General features: G+C 35.2%; 1 protein-coding gene across 7 annotated transcripts in view; it reads left to right on the top strand.

Moving 5' to 3' along the window:
* The first annotated feature begins 13,755 nt into the window (after positions 1 to 13,755).
* LMNTD1 (lamin tail domain containing 1) overlaps positions 13,756 to 18,787 on the top strand; it is a 50,144-nt gene continuing 45,112 nt past the window's right edge. The window contains exons 1-3 of one of the 7 annotated variants that reach the window (XM_038577109.1): positions 13,756 to 13,978; positions 14,071 to 14,189; positions 17,402 to 17,461. In XM_038577109.1, the coding sequence (XP_038433037.1) occupies positions 14,156 to 14,189; positions 17,402 to 17,461 (94 nt within the window). In that variant the 5' untranslated portion in view covers positions 13,756 to 13,978; positions 14,071 to 14,155. The other 6 variants (XM_038577105.1, XM_038577110.1, XM_038577106.1 and 3 more) reach the window with 6 other exon arrangements.

Raw genomic sequence — 18,787 nt, 5'->3', positions numbered from 1 at the left:
CAATGCCAGATTTCAGGTTGTACTACAAAGCTGTGGTCATCAAGACAGTGTGGTACTGGCACAAAAACAGATACATAGATCAATGGAACAGAATAGAGAATCCAGAAATGGGCCCTCAACCTTATGGTCAACTAATATTTGTTAAAGGAGGAAAGACTATCCAGTGGAAGAAAGACAGTCTCTTCAATAAATGGTGCTGGGAAAATTGGACATCCACATGCAGAAGAATGAAACTAGACCACTCTCTTTCACCATACACAAAGATAAACTCAAAATGGATGAAAGATCTAAATGTGAGACAAGATTCCATCAAAATCCTAGAGGAGAACACAGGCAACACCCTTTTTGAACTCAGCCACAGTAACTTCTTACAAGATACATCCACGAAGGCAAAAGAAACCAAAGTAAAAATGAACTATTGGGACTTCATCAAGATAAGAAGCTTTTGCACAGCAAAGGATACAGTCAACAAAACTAAAAGACAACCTACAGAATGGGAGAAGATAGTTGCAAATGACATATCAGATAAAGGGCTAGTTTCCAAGATCTATAAAGAACTTATTAATCTCAACAGCAAAGAAACAAACAATCCAATCATGAAATGGGCAAAAGACATGAAGAGAAATCTCACAGAGGAAGACATAGACATGGCCAACATGCACATGAGAAAATGCTCCGCATCACTTGCTATCAGGGAAATACAAATCAAAACCACAATGAGATACTACCTCACACCAGTGAGAATGGGGAAAATTAACAAGGCAGGAAACCACAAATGTTGGAGAGGATGCGGAGAAAAGGGAACCCTCTTACACTGTTGGTGGGAATGTGAACTGGTGCAGCCACTCTGGAAAACTGTTGGAGGTTCCTCAAAGAGTTAAAAATAGACCTGCCCTATGACCCAGCATTGCACTGTTAGGGATTACCCCAAAGATACAGATGCAATGAAACGCCGGGACACCTGCACCCCAATGTTTATAGCAGCAATGGCCACGATAGCCAAACTGTGGAAGGAGCCTCGGTGTCCATCAAAAGATGAATGGATAAAGAAGATGTGGTTTATGTATACAATGGAATATTACTCAGCTATTAGAAATGACAAATACCCACCATTTGCTTCAACGTGGATGGAACTGGAGGGTATTATGCTGAGTGAAGTAAGTCAGTCGGAGAAGGACAAACATTATATGTTCTCATTCATTTGGGGAATATAAATAATAGTGAAAGGGAATAGAAGGACCGGAGAAGAAATGGGTAGGAAATATCAGAAAGGGAGACAGAACATGAAGACTCCTAACTCTGGGAAACAAACTAGGGGTGATGGAAGGGGAGAAGGGCGGGGGTGGGGGTGAATGGGTGACGGGCACTGAGGGGGGGCACTTGATGGGATGAGCACTGGGTGTTATTCTGTATGTTGGCAATTGAACACCAATAAAAAATTTATTATTAAAAAAGAAAGAAGGAAAGAAAGAAAGAAAGAAAGAAAGAAAGAAAGAAAGAAAGAAAGAAAGAAAGAAAAGAGAGAGAAAGAAAGAAAGAAAGAAGAGAGAGAGAAGAAGGAAGGAAGGAAGGAAGGAAGGAAGGAAGGAAGGAAGGAAGGAAGGAAGGAAGGAAGGAAAGGGAAAAGGTATAGCTTGTAGGAAAAAAATATTAGTCTAATATTTCAGGACCTTGAGATAGATGAACATCTTAAAGTACAAAATCATTAAGTTAAAAAGGTTTATAAATTGAACATCATTAAAATTAAGAACCTCTACTTAAAATGTACCATCTAGAGAGTTATAAGACAAATCACAGCTTAAGAGAATATGTTTTAGCACATAAATCTAGCAAAGACCTTTGATCTGGAATATATAAAGAGCTACTATTTTTTAAAAAGGAACTCCCCTTCAAACAGACACACAGGGAAGAAATTCCTGGATGTCCTATAATTAATTTAATTATTGGCCCATAGGAACAAATAAATATCTATGTAATGCATCCTGAGAATGTATTCTACTCCTTGGCCTAAGTTTAAGACCTTCCACAGCCTGTTTAACCCTATCTCTCTCGTTCTATTTCACACCGCACACCCATGCCATCTCTCTGCCTTAGCCGTTGATATGCCTATGCCATGTCTACCCCTACATTTTGATGCTTGCCAAAAAAGTACATTCCACACTGTCTAGCAGCAGCAAACAATTTTCAGGTATTTGTTAAGTGAATGCATGCATCAAATAATAAGTTAATAAATGCCTTCCTTCGGGGCACCTGGGTGGCTCAGTCAGTTATGTTTGATTTCACCTCAGGTCATTATCTCAGGGTCCTGGGATTGAGCCCAGCATCAGGTTATGCACTCAGTGGGGAGTCTGCTTCTCCTTCTTTCTTTCCTTCTGTCTCTCCCCTCTCTCATGCACTCTCTTTCAAATAAATAAATAAATAAATAAATAATAAGTAAAATCTTTCAAAAGATAAAATTTTTTATATTTTATATAAATATAAAAATATTTATATATTTTATTAATATTTATATAAATGCCTTCTTTCCTATTTTCTGTCTTTTGAAATCCTATCTACCCTTTGAGGTCCACCTTATCTCACCTCTTCTGTGAAGGCTTTCCTAACCACAACAGCAAAAGTAATTCTTTGCTGAGTTCTTGTAGCTTTTAACAAAACTATTTCTTTGATTCTTATCACATTCTGTAATAGGCTATATTTTTTTCATATTCAGATACCACTGTCCCATCAAAAGAATAAGTTCCAGAAGAGCAAGGAACATGTCTGACATGTTTATATTATTGTAGAGTATCTGTCTAATTGCTAAACAGTGGTGCTCAATATTTTTCAGGGAATGGTGTGGCATAATGGTGAAGAAGGCAATCCCTGAAGTGAGAGAAACCTGAACTCTAGCCCTGGTTCTGCTACTTCATAGCTGTGTTACTCTAAGCAATTACCTAACTGCTATAGGCATCAATTTACTAATCTATGAAAGGCAGATAATAATGCATACTAAAAGGATGAAATAAGATGATACATACATAAAGCACTTAACACAAATAGGAAACATGATAGCTGATAATAGCAGTAGAAGTAGTAGTCACTACTGATTATGGCTGACTCTGAATTGTAAAAGGATTTACTAAAAAAACTAAAAAACAGGGGATCCCCGGGTGGCTCAGCAGTTTGGCACCTGCCTTCCGCCCGGGGCCTGATCCTGGGGTCCCGGGATGGAGTCCTATGTCGGACTCCCTACATGGTGCCGGTTTCTCCCTCTGCCTGTGTCTCTGCCTCTTTCTCTTGTCTGTGTCTCTCATGAATAAATACATTTTAAAAATTAAAAAAAACCTAAGGAACAAATGTGAACAAAGAACAAGACTAATAGAACAGCTAGATGATGTTTCAGGCATATCATAAAAATGTCCAGCTTGTCTTTCTTCTCCTGCAGACTAATCTACATGTAGCCAAAGATCTTTCAGAGAGTTCCGTTTCCTAATATTGCATGATTTTTTCATTCCATCTCAGATGTCTGGTTTCTCACCTCGTTCTAACACACAGGGTCTCAAACAAATGACATGGTAAAATTTCAGATGCAGTATCACCCACTCCAGTGGCTTGTTTTCTGTTGCTAGTAAAGGTTAAAAGTGTCCTCTTGCAAAAGATATAGCTCAAAGGTCAGGGTTCTTAATATTCTTAGAAACCTCCCAATCCTTAGAAAACTGCCAACCAACTTTAATTTCCCAGCTTACGCTTGCTCAACAACCTCAAGTTGTCAGCAGAGTAATGAAAGTAGCTTTATTTACGTCAATAGTGTCACAGGAATTTTCAAGAATAACTAATTCACCCTTGGTGCCTTGGTGCCACCCATTGCCATCATCAAAATACGTAATATAACAGTAGATACCACTGATCAAATTTGTTATGTGTGCAACAGCCAGAAAAGAAGAGAAGGGAGCCCCCCCCCCTTGCCTGAATGTGCTTCCACTTTGAGCTTGGCTGGGCTCCATTTAGACTTATATTTGTTCCTGAAGCCATTGGTAGGGCTCATGTTCACACTTCTAATAACTCTCTTTCATACTCTTTTAATCTTTTAATGCTTCTCACACAGTGTTTCTGTGGGGTACTAGTATTCCGTAAGCTGTAGAGAAAATGCACTTAATTGTAATATTCAATAATGATTGCCTTAACCTTGTCTGCAGAGAAAAAAAAGTAAATGGACAGCATTTTTTCAATTCAAATTGTCTTCCAATAATTTTTTACAAAGCTTTGGTTCCAGACACCACTTTCCTTCTAAAGGTTGCCGGTAGATGACAGAAAAAAATGAAATGGCAAATTCATATCAATAGCAAAACTCAAAACCAATTGTTTGTTCTTGGTTCAACAGTCTGTTGGGTGTTTTGTTTTGTTTTAAGGTGTGTAAGCTGCTGGTTGTGAGTTTATATGCTATGCAAACAATATAAGATGGATTTCTTTTTGCTAGTAAAACATTTAAAAATAATGTATAGATTAAATAAGAAATATATTTATTCATGTTTTTAAAAATATTTTTCAAGGAACATGGTGTTCTGCAAATAAGATTGTAATCTGGATCTCTGCCCCATAAAGTCTGAGGTGTCCTTAGAATAATAAGCATTATATTCCTCTAAAGGACATGGATAGAAAAAAATCCATGGATAAAGATTAAGCCTTAAATACGTGTACCCTATGTGTAAAGTAACTATGCAGTTTTCTATGAACCATTGCTAAAATCAATAAAAATGTCTAAGGATTGAAACCATTGTTTGATTCTCAGTATCACATAGCAGATCTAAGATCTTAGCATTACTTCCCAATAGAATTTTGTGACTGGAAAGACTGTGAAGATATTTGAAATTCCCCAAAATGATTCTTTAACCCTTTCTGTGAACACCTCCAGGAGGACCTTAATATGACCCTGACTTTAATGTAAAATAATAGCATCTATGTTTGCAACTGTGTTACTTATATATGGATCTTGTAAAGGAAATTAACCAATCTAGCACATTTTTAGGCTAAGAAGATGCTTTACAATAGGAATCTATACTATATTTATGTAGGTGCAAATGTGAAACTGTATTCCTATATATACAAACTCTTTGAATCTTAGCTATTGAAACATGTCATGTTTTAAAATGTAATTCTTAGCTGCATTTTACTCAATATGGAAATTCCCACCCATGGCCTGAGAGGGAATGAAAAATTCTCTCTCTCTCTCTCTCTCTCTCTCTATATATATATATATATATATATATATATATATAGTCTACATTCACACGAGATGTTTTATTTATATTACCAATTTAATAAAATCCCCTACTGTGCAAATGTTCTCCATATGTGGAGACAGAGGATTAGAATACATGAAACCAATCCTTTGTGTTTTTCAGTTTTTAAAAAATTACGTGGATATAATGTTTTCCTGTTTTTTAAAATTGCTGAATATGGTATTTTACCACTTTTAATTTTTCTTAATCAGGGTGAAAGCTCAGAAAATAAAACTCAGTTTTCATCATCCTCTTTTACCCCATATCTGTCTTGTGGCAAGTACTTCAATTTCTCATGCAAAATTCTGATATTTTTCCAAAAGAGTATAAGACCAAAGAGAAAATTGACATGGGGTCTGGAAGCTAGGGGAGAGAGTCATTTGAGACCAAAGCACAGAGAAAGATCAGGGCAAAGCTGGTTCAGGAGTTGGTAAGAGGTCAGGCAGTTATCATGGAAGGACTTAGGAAGATTTTGGACAGGAACTGCAGTAGAGAAACAGGGAGTACAATGAAGGAGTCTGTAATAAATGTGAGACCACATTCTGGCTCTGCCATTTATTGGTGGTATAACCTTGGAAGAGGTATTCATCTCTTTGAACTTCCACTTCCTCATTTGAGAACATGGGGAAATACCGGTCTTCCAGAGCTGTGATGAAAGAACCTGTGTAAAGCCTATTTCACCTCAGGAACAGTAGGTATTTCTATTTTTCTCTTTCAGCTTTTGCTTGACTCTTTCCTTCCTAAGACATGAGACAGCCAAAAAAAAAGTTAGAGACAGCCATGATGATGATACCATCAATGTTTAAAGTCTACAGATCCCAAAATGAAACTTGCTTTCTAGACTTTTTACTATGTAAAAAAAATCCAATTAAAGAAGAAATAGATATAATATACAACAAACCTCCCAAGTACACATTACCCAGCTTCAACAGTTATAAATCATGACCCATCTTTTTCATCTATATCTCCATCCACTCCCTATGCTCTGTATTATTTTGAAGCAAATCTAGATATCATCTAATTTTATCTAAAAATGCTTCAGTATGTATTTCTAAACAATACAGATTCTTCTTGAAGTCATAATACCAAACACACCTAAACTATTCAATAATTATTCCTTAATACTATATTAAGGTTGATTTTGTTGCTGCTGCTGCTGCTGCTGTTATTACCTTTTGCCTGGGAAGATATAAACCACATGAGTACACCAAGTGGTATTACCATTGATGTAATTTTTCCAAACCGACAGAAGTTTGGAAAATCTTAGAGTAGTTCTGAACAAACCAACATACCCTCTTTCCTCAATGTAAACAATAAATAGTACTTCCTGGAAGTTTTGGTATATATTTGAAGTGTGTAAAATATATATTTATATGTAACAAGGAATTAGGCTTTGCACTCAGATAATTATAAACTATTTTTCAATGTATGAATGTCTGGCAAATTATGTAGTATATGGGAAGATTATTTGCCACATTTCAGAAAGCCTAGCTTCTCTGGCTCCTCTCTGCTCAATACCAGGAACACCCCACCAAATTGTTGTGACTACTATGATTGTCCATTCACATTTACAAAATGCCCTCAGTGGTTCACTCTATCTCCTACTGAAAACTGACTTAGTCCGAGCAGCTAAAAAAGAGGAAATTGGTTTTAGTTGCATATATGCTATAATTTGGGAAAAGAAATAAGGAAAACCCTATATGGGGAATGACTGTTAGAACATTCACAACTTTAAAGCTTTTCAAAGTTTTTCTCAGTTGATGGAATTTTGTTTCTCCACACTCTGTTGGAAAATGTGAATAAACTCTCTGATAAAATAAATGAGGTCATAATGACTTCATGGTATTATATATAGTTCAAATACAGAAAATTTTAACAGCTAGGAAACCATCCAGACAGGTAGGGAAACCGGGAGAGTGGCAAGAAATAATAAATTCATTTTTACTTATTTTCTAAGCGTAAGTATAAGTTTATAAATCTCTTTATGGTATGTTTACATAATTGACCCACAATCCTAATAAGTAATTATGCTCCCTCTCTAAAATAGAGAAAATACAGTCAAATGTTTATCTTCCTCTAGCTTACTCGCTTCATGTGTAGTATATTTCTTGTCTTTTGTTTTATAAATTTTTAAAATTCAAGTAAAATTAATATGCAGTGTTATATTAGCTTACATTTAGTGTACAATATAGTGTTTCAAAAATTCTATACATTACTCAGTGTTCATCATGATAAGAGTATTCTTAATCCCCTTCACCTATATCACCCATTCTGCCCTCTGACAAGTACCAGTTTGTTCTCCATATTTAAGATTCTGGGTTTTTTTTTTGTTTGTTTGTTTTTTCCCTTATTTTTTTTCTTTCTTGTTTTGTTTCTTAAATTCCACATATGGGTGAAATTGTATGGTACTTGTCTTTCTCTGACTTATTTCACTTAACATTATATCCTCTAGATCCATTCATGTTGTTGTTGCAAATAGTAAGCTTTCATTATTTTTTATGGCTGAGTAATATTCCATTATATATGTACGCACATACCACCTCTTCTTTATCCATTTACCTATTGATGGAACTTGGGTTGCTTCCGTATCTTGGCTATTATAAGAAAAAATGCTCCAGTAAGCAAGAGGCTGCATATATCTTTTCAAATTAAAGCTTTTGTTTTGGGGAGTTAAATAGCTAGAGGTAAATATATTTTTAATTTTTTAAGGAAACCCCATACCGTTTTCCACAGTTGCTGCACCAATTTGCATTCTTACTAACAGTGCACAAGAATTCCTTTTTCCCTACACCCTTGCCAATACTTGTTGTTTCTTGTGTTTTTTATTTTAGCCAGTTTGACAGGTGTAAGATGATACTGCATTGTGGTTTTGATTTGCATTTCCCTGATGATTAATGATTTTGAGCATCTTTTCATGTGTCTGTCAGTGCTCTGTGTGTCTTTGGAGAAATGTCTTTGCGTATTCTGCCCATTTTTCATTGGACTACTTGTGGTTTTTGGTGTTGAGTTGTATAAGTTGAAGATTTGAATCATGAATGGATGTTGTACTTTATCAAATGCTTTTTCTACATTTATTGAGATGATTGTATACTTTTTATCCCTTTTTTTGTTAATGTGATGTATCATGTTGATTGATTTGTGAATATTAGACAACACTTGAATCCCTGAAATAAATTCCATGTGTAGTGAAAAACTGTTTCAATGCATTGTTGGATTCACTGTGCTAAATATGTTGAGGATCTTTACATCTATGTTCTTCACAGATACTGAACTGTAGTTTTTTCTCTTCTTTGGTGTCTTTATCTGGTTTTGGTATCAGGGTAATGCTGGCCTCATAGAATGAATTTGAAAGCTATCTTTCCTCTTTTATTTTTTGGAATAGATTTGAAAAGAATAGGTATTAATTCTTCTTTAAATGTTTGGTAAAATTCACCTGTGAAGCCATCTGGTCATGGACTGCTGTTGTTGGGAGCTTTTGATTCATGACTTAATTTCATTGCTAGAAATTAATCTATTCATATTTCTATTTCTTCCTGATTCAGTTTTGGGAAGCTGTATGTTTCTAGAAATTTATCCATTTCTTCTAAATCGTCCAAATTGTTGGTATATAATTTTTCATAATATACTTTTATAATTCATTGTATTTCTGTAGCATCAATTTTATTCCTCTCCTTTCATTTATGATTTTATTTAAGTCATCTCTTTTTTCTTTTCTGATGAGTCTGGCTAAATGTTCATCAATTTTGTTGATCTTTTCAAAGAACCAGATCCTGGTTTTGTTGATTTGTTCTTTTGGTTTTTTAGTCTCTATTTCATTTATTTCTACTCTAATCTTTATTATTTTCTTCCTTCTATTGGTTTTGAGCCTCTTTGTCCTTCTTCTATCTCCTTTGGGTGTAAGATTAGATTGTTTGAGATTTTTCTTGTTTCCTGAGGTAGGCTTGTATTGCTATAAATTTCCTTATTAGAGTAGCTTTTACTGCACCCCAAAGATTGCGGACCACTATGTTTTCATTTTCATTTGTCTCCATGTATTTTTATTTCCTCTTTGATTTCTTGGTTGACCCATTCATAGTCTAGTACCATGTTATTTAGTCTCTATGTATATGTGTTCTTCCAGATTTGTGAGTGTGTATGTGTGTTAGATTTCTAGTTTTATACCATTATGATCAGAAAAGATGCATGATATGACATGAGCCTTTTTTAATTTTTGAGACTTGTTTTGTGCCTCAATATGTGGTATGTCTTAAAAAATATTCCATATGCACTTGAAAAAAATGTGTATTATGCTGTTGTTGGATGAAATATTCTGAATATGTCTGCTAAATCTATCTGATCAAATGAGTTATTCAAAGCCACTGTTTCCTTGTTGATTTTTCTGTCTGGATGATCTATCCATGATGTAAGTGGGGTGTTAAAATTCTTTACTATTACTATATTACTACAGATTACTTCCTTTATGTCTGTTAATAAGTGCTTATATACTTGGGGGCTCTCATGTTGGGTGCATAAATACTTGTCATTGTTATATATTCTTGTTAGATTGTTCCTTTTATCATTAGGTAGATAATTTTGTCTACCTTTGTCTCTTGTTACAGTCTTTGTTTTAAAGTTCAATATAAGTGTTCTTACCACAGCTTTCTTTTCAATTCTACTTGTTTTTGTTTGTTTGTTTTTGTTTTCACTTCTGAAACAGTGATAATTTTTTCACTTCTTTGAATGATAATTGTTTTTCCGTTCCTTCACTTTCTATTATCATGCATCTTTAGGCTAGAAGTGAGTCTCATAGGCAGCATATAGGTGGGGCTTGCGTTTTTATCCATTCAGTCATCCTATGTCTTGATGTGAGCATTTAGTCCATTTACATTCAAATAATTATTGATAGGTATGTTGTTATTGCTGTTTTGTTACTTATTTTATGGTTGTTTTTGTTCTTCTTTCTCCTTTTCTTCTCTTATTGTTTTCCCTTTTGGTTTGATTGCTTTCTTTAGTGATAATACATGGATTCCTTTCTTTTCTTCTTTGCAGATATAGTTTTCTATTTGTGATTATCACTAGGTTTATATAGAACATCTTGTGCATCTATATTAGGATGATGGTTGCTTAAGTTTGAACCCATTCTAAAAGCACTAAATTTTTATTCTTTCCTCCCACATTTTATGTATATGATGTGATACCTTACATCCTTTTATTTTGTTTAGTCCTTGACTGATTTTTACAGATATGACTTTACTGTTTTTGTCATTTAACTATACTGGTTTTATAAGTAACTAATCACTACTTTTAGTATCTTTGCATACACCTGTGAAATTTTTTCTTTTTCCTTTTCTTATTTCTGATTATGACCATTTCTTTCCACTCAAAGAATTCCCTTTAGCATTTCTTATATGGCTGATAGAGTGGTGATTAACTCCTTTAAATTTTGTTTGTTTGAGAAAACTTGATCTCTCCTTCTATTCTGAACCATAGCATTGTTGGATAGAGGACTTTTGGTTGCAAGTTTTTTCCTTTCAGCACTTTGAACATATCATACCATACCTCTGGTTTACAAAATTTCTGTTGAAAAATCAGCAGATAGCTTTATGGGGTTTCCCTTATATGTAACTGTTTTCTTTTCTTTTGGTGCCTTTAATTTTCTCTCTTTACCATTGTTTTTTGCCATTGTGAATATTATCTGTCTTGGTGTGGACTTCCTTGGGTTGAGGGGACTCTGTGCCTTTTAGATCTGGTTGTCTATTTTCTTCCTCTATTTTCAGCTGTTATTTCCTTAAATAAATGTTCTGCCCTCCTTTATTTTCTTTTTCTGGAATCCCTTTAATGCAAATGTTACTATGCTTAATGATGTCACTGAGTTTCCTTGACCTATTCTTATTTTTTATTATACTTTTTTCTTTTTATTGTTCAGTTTCTTTGCTTTCCATTATTCTGTCTTCCAGTTTACTGATTCATTTTTCTGCTTTCTTTGATCTACCATTGATTGTCTATTTTTAATTTCAGCAATTGAGTTCTTCATCACTGATTGGTTCTTTTTTGTATTTTCTATCTCTTTGTTGAAGGTCTCACTGATATCCTCCATTCTTCTCACATCCAGTTAGTATCTTTATGACCATTACTCTGAAATCTTTGTGAGGTACATTACTCATCTCCAAATCATTTTGTTGTGTTTTTGTCCTGATATTTCACTTGGGATGTATTCTTCTGTCTCATTTTTGTCTAACTCCCTGTGTTTGTTTCTATGTATTAGGAAAGTCAGCTACATCTCCTGATCTTGAAAGTAGTGGACTTATGAAAAAATGATCCTGTTGTGCCCTATAGTGCAATGTCCCATGTTCACCAGAACCTGGCCCTTCAGAGATGTCTCCTATGTGTGTTGCATGCACATTACTGTGGTTGAGCCACATTTGCCTTCAATCCAGTCAACTGCATAGCTGTCCTTCTTGTGGGCAGAGTTTGGCCTCTGTGCTATTATGGGATCAGTCTGGGGTGACTTTGGGGTTGTAGTTAGGTCAAACCAGATACTTGCCCTCAGCCTGTTTTCCAGAACTGTGGCCACACCTCCTGGAAGGCACTGTTCTGCACTTTCTCCTGAGTGGGTTTTTTTGTTTGTTTTGTTTTGTTTTTGTGAATGAGACCTGTTATCAGGCCTGTCTGCTCCTAGTCTGTCTGTTTGGGTTGCAGTGACCACCCCCACCCCCCGATTATAGCACTCTCTCTTTGTGCTGCCTCCTGTGAGGCTTTGTTGAAGGGCAGGGCCAGCAGTCACATCAGATATTTTCCTCTAGCCCACTGCTAGAGCTATAGTGGAACTGGTGTGTGTGATTATCTTCCCCTCTCACCAGAGCAAGAGTCACTTTGGAGTGGTGTTGGCCACCATCAGGGTAACTTGCAGAATGAAATGCATCACGCATGGCTTTGGAAGGATTGAGGCAGGTTGAATGGGGCAGTCTTCAGGAGAATGTGGGGGCAGAGCACACAGATGTTAGCAAGGTACGTGCTCATCTGCTTGCAGGATAAAACCTGGGCTAAGTAGCAAGTGTCTATGCTAGTTGCTGCAGATGCCTGGGTATCTAGGCTAGGAATAGATGGGGAGAATGGTGCCCAGTAGCTCTTTTGTTCTTGGAGAAATTTCTTAAAGATTTTTGCCCCTATCACACATTCTGAAATCTTCCCTGTATACCCCCAGGTGCTTTTCAAACTGCTGCTTCAATGCCTTATCTTAGCAGGGTTATTTCTGTACTGTCTCTTTAAGGGTAGGGACTGTTTCCTATCACCCTCTGGCCCTCTTGGAGCTAATCACACTGATTTTCAGAGTTTCCAGTATTAAACCCTAATCCCACTGATTTTCAGAGTTCCTAGTATTAAACCCTAATGATTGCAAAAACTCAAAAAGTTAAACATCTCTGATTTTTAAAACCAAATGTTATGGGGACTCATCTTCCAGGTATAGGTCCCAAGTGTCTGGAGTGCCTGGTGTTGGGGTCTGTTCCCCTCTCTTTTCTGTGCTTGTATCCCTTCAGTGCTTGTGGTTAGTTTCACATATTCAGTGGGTTCCCAACTGTGGCTCAGCCCTTTCTACCACTTTTTTTATGTGGCCTCCTTTCTACAATTAACTGTAGAGAGTCTATTCTGCCAATTTTCAGATCATTTTCTACGTTGGTTACACTGATATGGCTGTAATCTAGGAGTATCTGTGCGAGGAGGTGAGCTTAAGATCCTCCTATGCCACCATTTCACAAGCTCCCCAAGAAATCTTTTCCTTTTTGACTCATTGAAACAGTTTGTTCATTGTCCTTTGTATTTAAATACTGCTCATCATTTCATGATGGAAGCCATTTCCTAATCTAAATTGGAAGATATTTTATTATTACTCCTTGAAGCAGGAATTGTTTATTCATAGTACCTATCTGGCTCCTGGTCAGAATAGATACTTATTTAAATATTTAATGAATTTGCTCATCCAGTAATCATAATTGCTAATATATCTTTTTACTGTTTACCGTGTTAATTTTATTCTTATACCATCATTATCAGAAACATTGTGAATCTTTTACTCAAGGTTAGAATCTGAACTAAGTGATTTCTTCTAAATCATACTGCTGGCATAACTAGGAGAATGTAGATCTCATTTGATTTCACTAATTTTACCAATAGGTTTCTTTCTACCTGAGAAGTACACAAGTTTTCTGATCCTTCTGTGTGACCATTTCCATATGTTCAAAGAACACTTGTCAAAACAAAAACAGAAACCAAAAAACAATTAAAACCAGTGACTAATGCTCCTAGTGTTTATATACTAGCCTTGACCCTCAGAAATCCAAAATAGGATATTGAATATTTTGGTGGCAAAATTTGTCTGGTGAGAGATATGGTTCTCCTAAAAGCATATTACCCTATTTAGTGTCTGCAAACTGCAAAGTGGATATAGCATCAACATAATTGCTCAGAGACTGGAACTTTGTAACTATGGCGACATTACCTCACAATGCTCTAACAGGCAGTATTGACCAAATGTGAAGGTTATGGTCATAAAGATAGCTTTGCTGGGTTGCAGCTCTGCCTCATGAGCTGCTTCCAGTGAATGCTACATGCCTTTGCCTTGATTTGCATAATGCTTAGCCAATACCAGTATTGGTTATGTCAGTACTTACATATTCACATTAGAAGCCTGGTTCTGGCACCAGCTTGGGAAACAGACTATTAAATCTGGCAGATACTTTGAGGTAGTTAGATTAACGGGTAAGATCACTTAAAAAGAAAATCCTCTTTGAACTTCAACTGAATTTATTCCTAGTATCATGATTTGTTTCCCCAGGAAAGAAAAGAGACTTTTCTTCTAGCCAAGATGAAAGACATGCAAGCCAGCCAGAAAACTTCAGTGGCCCTGCAGAGTGAACTCCATGAGCAGGAAGATAAAATGGAGAATCAAGCACAGTAAGAATGGCACAAATGAGAGGAGAGAAGGATCTGAGATTTAGAGGATAATGATGGAGTACTTGACCTCTTGTTCCAAACATCTTATGAAGTAGTTGTAACTAGAACTGATTCCACACATTTTCTAAAATTAATTAACTACAACATACAACTATTTCCCCAACCACTGTTTTTAAAATTCAGCTCTTGAGTAATACAAAAACTCACCTGCATAGATCTCTATCATACAAGACATGAACTTATATCTAACATGTTAGGGTAATTGGCAGATAATTTCTTTAGAACTCCTTTACTAACCTTGGGAACAAAGAATTGCTAGAGAATTTTGATTTTGGAAATGCCCTGCGAAGATACTAGATAAAAACTACCACTACCTACCACTACCCTCACCCCCAATAAAGAAAAAGAAAAACAAAACAGAAAAAAAACAAAAACAAAAAAGTAAGTCTCTACATTTTTACTACTACAGTAAATTATTCTATCAATAAAAGCATTAAAAAAAAATAAAAGCATTAGCATGGGTTTTCCAGTGTTTTTTTTTTAAATGACCTCAAGTATAGAATATACCCAATTTAAAGCTAATGTTATTTTGCACCTATATGTCCTGTGTTTACTGTTCATTTCAAGTTCATTTTTAAAATATTTGTTCTTAGAGGTCATCTGAGAAATGATTGTTGTCAGTATTACCAATGTAGCATCTCCCAAAATAACATTGAAATTTGGGAATTGAACTTTTATAACTACCTCTGGTGTAATGCTAATCAATTACAGAGGGAACAAAATGCTAAGAAGGGGATTGGAAAGTTTGATATGATGAGGACAAGCTAACTCAGCACTAGGCCAAATATCTCATCTTCCAAAAGGAGTCTAACAGGATGATGAGTGCAAGGTTTAGACAATGGGCTATATCACGTGTATCTCTTCCTGAAATGTTTTAGCTCTTCCAAAAGTGTGTGCAGCCATTAAAAACTTCTTATTCAACTATAAAAATAAGAACACTTTGTCGCCCTAAGCCAGGTTTCTTTAATCACAACATTTGTAGAGACTTATTAGGAGTATTCAGTGGAATTAAATTATTTGGAAATGCTATTGTTTTACTGGAGGAAGAATAAACTTTGGAGCTTATAAAATGAACATGCTGAAAAGACATAGCCAGTTTGTAATGAAAGCCAGATGTAAGGAACTTTGAAAGAGAAAAGTACTTTTCCTGCTTATGCTAGCCAGCGTCAGAAATTGTGTCATATGATCCTGTCTTGGGTTGGACAGAGATAAAATATTGTGATTTGACAATCTAACTCTTAGTCTCCTTCCCACAACTCACCACATCCTACTCAAGAGTGTATCTTCATGGGTTAGAGCATTTCTGACAAAAATGAATGCTTGAGGTGTCAGCAGAATGGCAAATGCTCAAGCTTAATTTGTACTGGGCTAGTAGTACAATTTTCAAAGCCAATGCCATTTAATTGTTTTTGTTTTAAATTGCCTGAGTTATCTACACTCTGAGAGGTACATTTAGAGAAGTCTGGTTTTGAGTACAAAGCTCTCCAGATATAGTATTTCTGATGAATGAACTTACAAATTGTAGAACAAAATGATTATATATACCTCTTAGTAAACAAAGAGATTAAGATTGACGTCACTTTGACAGATTAGGAAACTTTAGGCCCTTCCTCCCTTATGGAAACATTTGGAAAATAAAAACAAAAACAAAACAGAAGACTTACTAAAATAACTTTACAGGAACTCTGTAAAATAAAGAATCAAAATAGAGACAATCTGTGGAGGCAAGATACTGAGCTCTTGATTTACAGAGGATAGCTAAGTGTCCCCCAGTAAGGGGATACATGAGCTGGCCACTTACCCAGTTTTTCAAAAAGCCAAAGGATTTTGGACCCCACAATTTTGTTCACAATTCAAGTATTAAGCACACACAGATTGTACACACACACACACACTCATACACAAATATACACAGATTGCTTTGAATGAACGAATATCAATGTGACTAATAAAATGGAGTTGTCATAAACCTTTTCATGAACCATGCCATAGGAATATTGTTTTACTTGTAAAAGAATTGTGTGGTAAGTTTAGAGGGTTTGCTTAAAAGCACACTAGTTAACAAATGCTTTTATATTTTTTTAAAAAAGAAATAAAAACCTTTGTTCATAGTAAAATTTACTTATCAAAATAATACCTGGAAATTAAGTCTGTCTTCTCCCTTTTCTGTATTCCCCTCAGCATACATATACACATGATTACACACACATACATACATGTACACATGTATACTGTATTCAAAGTAATTAATTTTCAGAGTATATTTGAAAGTAGACATTAACTCTAGAATTTTTATAAATATAGGAAAATTAGTTAAGCAGCAAGAATTAAAGGGAGAAGGTTCGCTAAACAATGATATATTAAACAGGAATTATAGTCCTTTTTTTAGTTAATAGAAAGGAAAATATGATATAATAAGTAATAAAAGTGGGATACAAATAGTTTCTAGAGTCTCAGTTTTGAGGTAAAAAATACATTAAAAGGCCTAGAATGAAATGGAAAAATTTTTGGTTGGTAGCATTTTGGTGACTTTCGTTTTCTTCTCTCTACTTTTGCACTTTTCAAAATCATCTATAGTAGCAATTAACTGATTTTTATTTACTTAAGTTTTTATTAAAGATTTTATTTATTTACTTGAGAGAGCACGACAGAGCACAGAGGGAGAGGTAGAAGCACACTTACTTTGAGCAGGGAGCCCAATATCATGACTTGAGCCGAAGGCGGGCTTAACCGATTGGGCCACTCAGCTTCCCCCAATAGACTAATTTTTAGATAAAAAACTAAATAAAAATATGTCTTGACACAAAAGTGTCCTATTTACATTATTAAAACTACAACTATATAAGATGTTCTTATGCTTAGGTAGATACATAATACCTTTGAAAAGCAGAACTCTGAGTAATAATCACAGTTCATGATTCTTATGTTCATATATATTCATTTTTACTTTCTCACTTTGTTTATTATACTAATTTTTGTACACAGAAGAGAAGACCCACATAGTCTCCTAATGACAGAGCGATCTTTAGTACATTTTCTTCTGACAACAGATTCAGATACAACACTGCCACTCTCACGGTCATTATCCTATGAAATGCCTCTCAGTTACAATCTGTCTAGCCCTCAGTTTAGTAGAATAACTGTTTCCACAGCTGGACAGAAGACTCCTAGAACTACATTGGTGGGCCATTCCAGATCAGAAAACAGCTTGGGTAAGCAAAACATATACCAAATTTTTTAAGACTGTTTCTAAAGCACATAGTTAAATAGATTCTTTATATGTTTAGAAGTCAAAATCACTTCCAATAACATGGGTTTCCTAGTGTTATATGCAGAGTAACTTGACTATGCTCACCATTGACTCTAACACTGAGTCATATTCAGGTCCTATAAATGGATGTGGCCAAATGTATCATCCTCATGTTTAAAATATCTTGAATTGTCATGATGGTTCATGGATTGATGGCTTTGATGGTCTAGAATTGCTAGATAAAAATTCTATGTATAGTATTAATCCCCTTCCTCTGAACACACCAGAGAGATTAAGGCAATATCTTGTATATTTGTGCCATTAGTAGACTTATGGTTTAAGCAAGGAAAAGACAGATAACAGAAAGAAGCAAAATAAATGGTAATAAAATGGTGGAGAGATATGAAAACAATAATGAATTTGGAGAAGAAAATGAAAACAGTACTACAACAGGAAAAAGTTAGGTTTTGACAGTTGCCAACAGGGTAAACAATGCATTTAGCAATAGTCAACAGTGTGTTTGTTCCTTACAATATTAGGAAACTTCTAGGGTATGTTATCATGGTTTACTGAAAAAAATCATGGTCTTGGAAACAGGGGACCTAGGTCCAGACTATATTTCTGCTTCCTACACTGTGAGATATTAGGTTAGGTATCTCTGAGTCCCATTACCCGCAAGTGGAAAATAAGGATTAAAATATCACCTTCATAGGGCTTGCCTAAGGATTAAATAAGATATTTATGGAAATCACCTAGCACATAGTAAGTACTTAATAAATATTAGTTGTGAATATGAATATCTCTGTAAGTACTTTCACAATGAATAGGCTAGATTTGGGGTCTGTATTTAGATTTCCAGTCAGCAAGTTTCAAAACTGGTAGCACAAACATACCCGTGACTACATGATGTTTCTATTTTCCTCTGTTATTCTGTAGACGTTTAAACCTGGCTGCTGCTTATCTATATTTCATTTTGTTTCTGGCATTTTCCTAAACTTTTCACACAGTGTTATGTAGGATTTTTATCTACTGCCATTATTCCCTATGCTTCATTGTTTGTATGCCTAAAATGCACTTTTTAAAGAAACCTCCTAAGATCACACTGACCTTTTGCAATGACCAAAATCTATATATTTAAAAATGAAAATGCCAACTTTACATCTAGGGAGGGAAATTTTTCTTTCTTTATCCCTGTATCACCATGGTATATGTCCTATATTTGGATTAAACTATGCAAGCTCTTAGGGAAAAAACAAAAAATAGTGGTTTCCCCTTGCAAGATGAGAGC

The sequence above is a fragment of the Canis lupus genome, chromosome 27 (genome assembly GCF_011100685.1).
Source record: "Canis lupus familiaris isolate Mischka breed German Shepherd chromosome 27, alternate assembly UU_Cfam_GSD_1.0, whole genome shotgun sequence".
Lineage (NCBI taxonomy): Eukaryota > Metazoa > Chordata > Mammalia > Carnivora > Canidae > Canis > Canis lupus.
The sequence above is the reverse complement of the archived record's forward strand: the minus strand, read 5'-3'. Positions and strand labels throughout refer to the sequence as shown.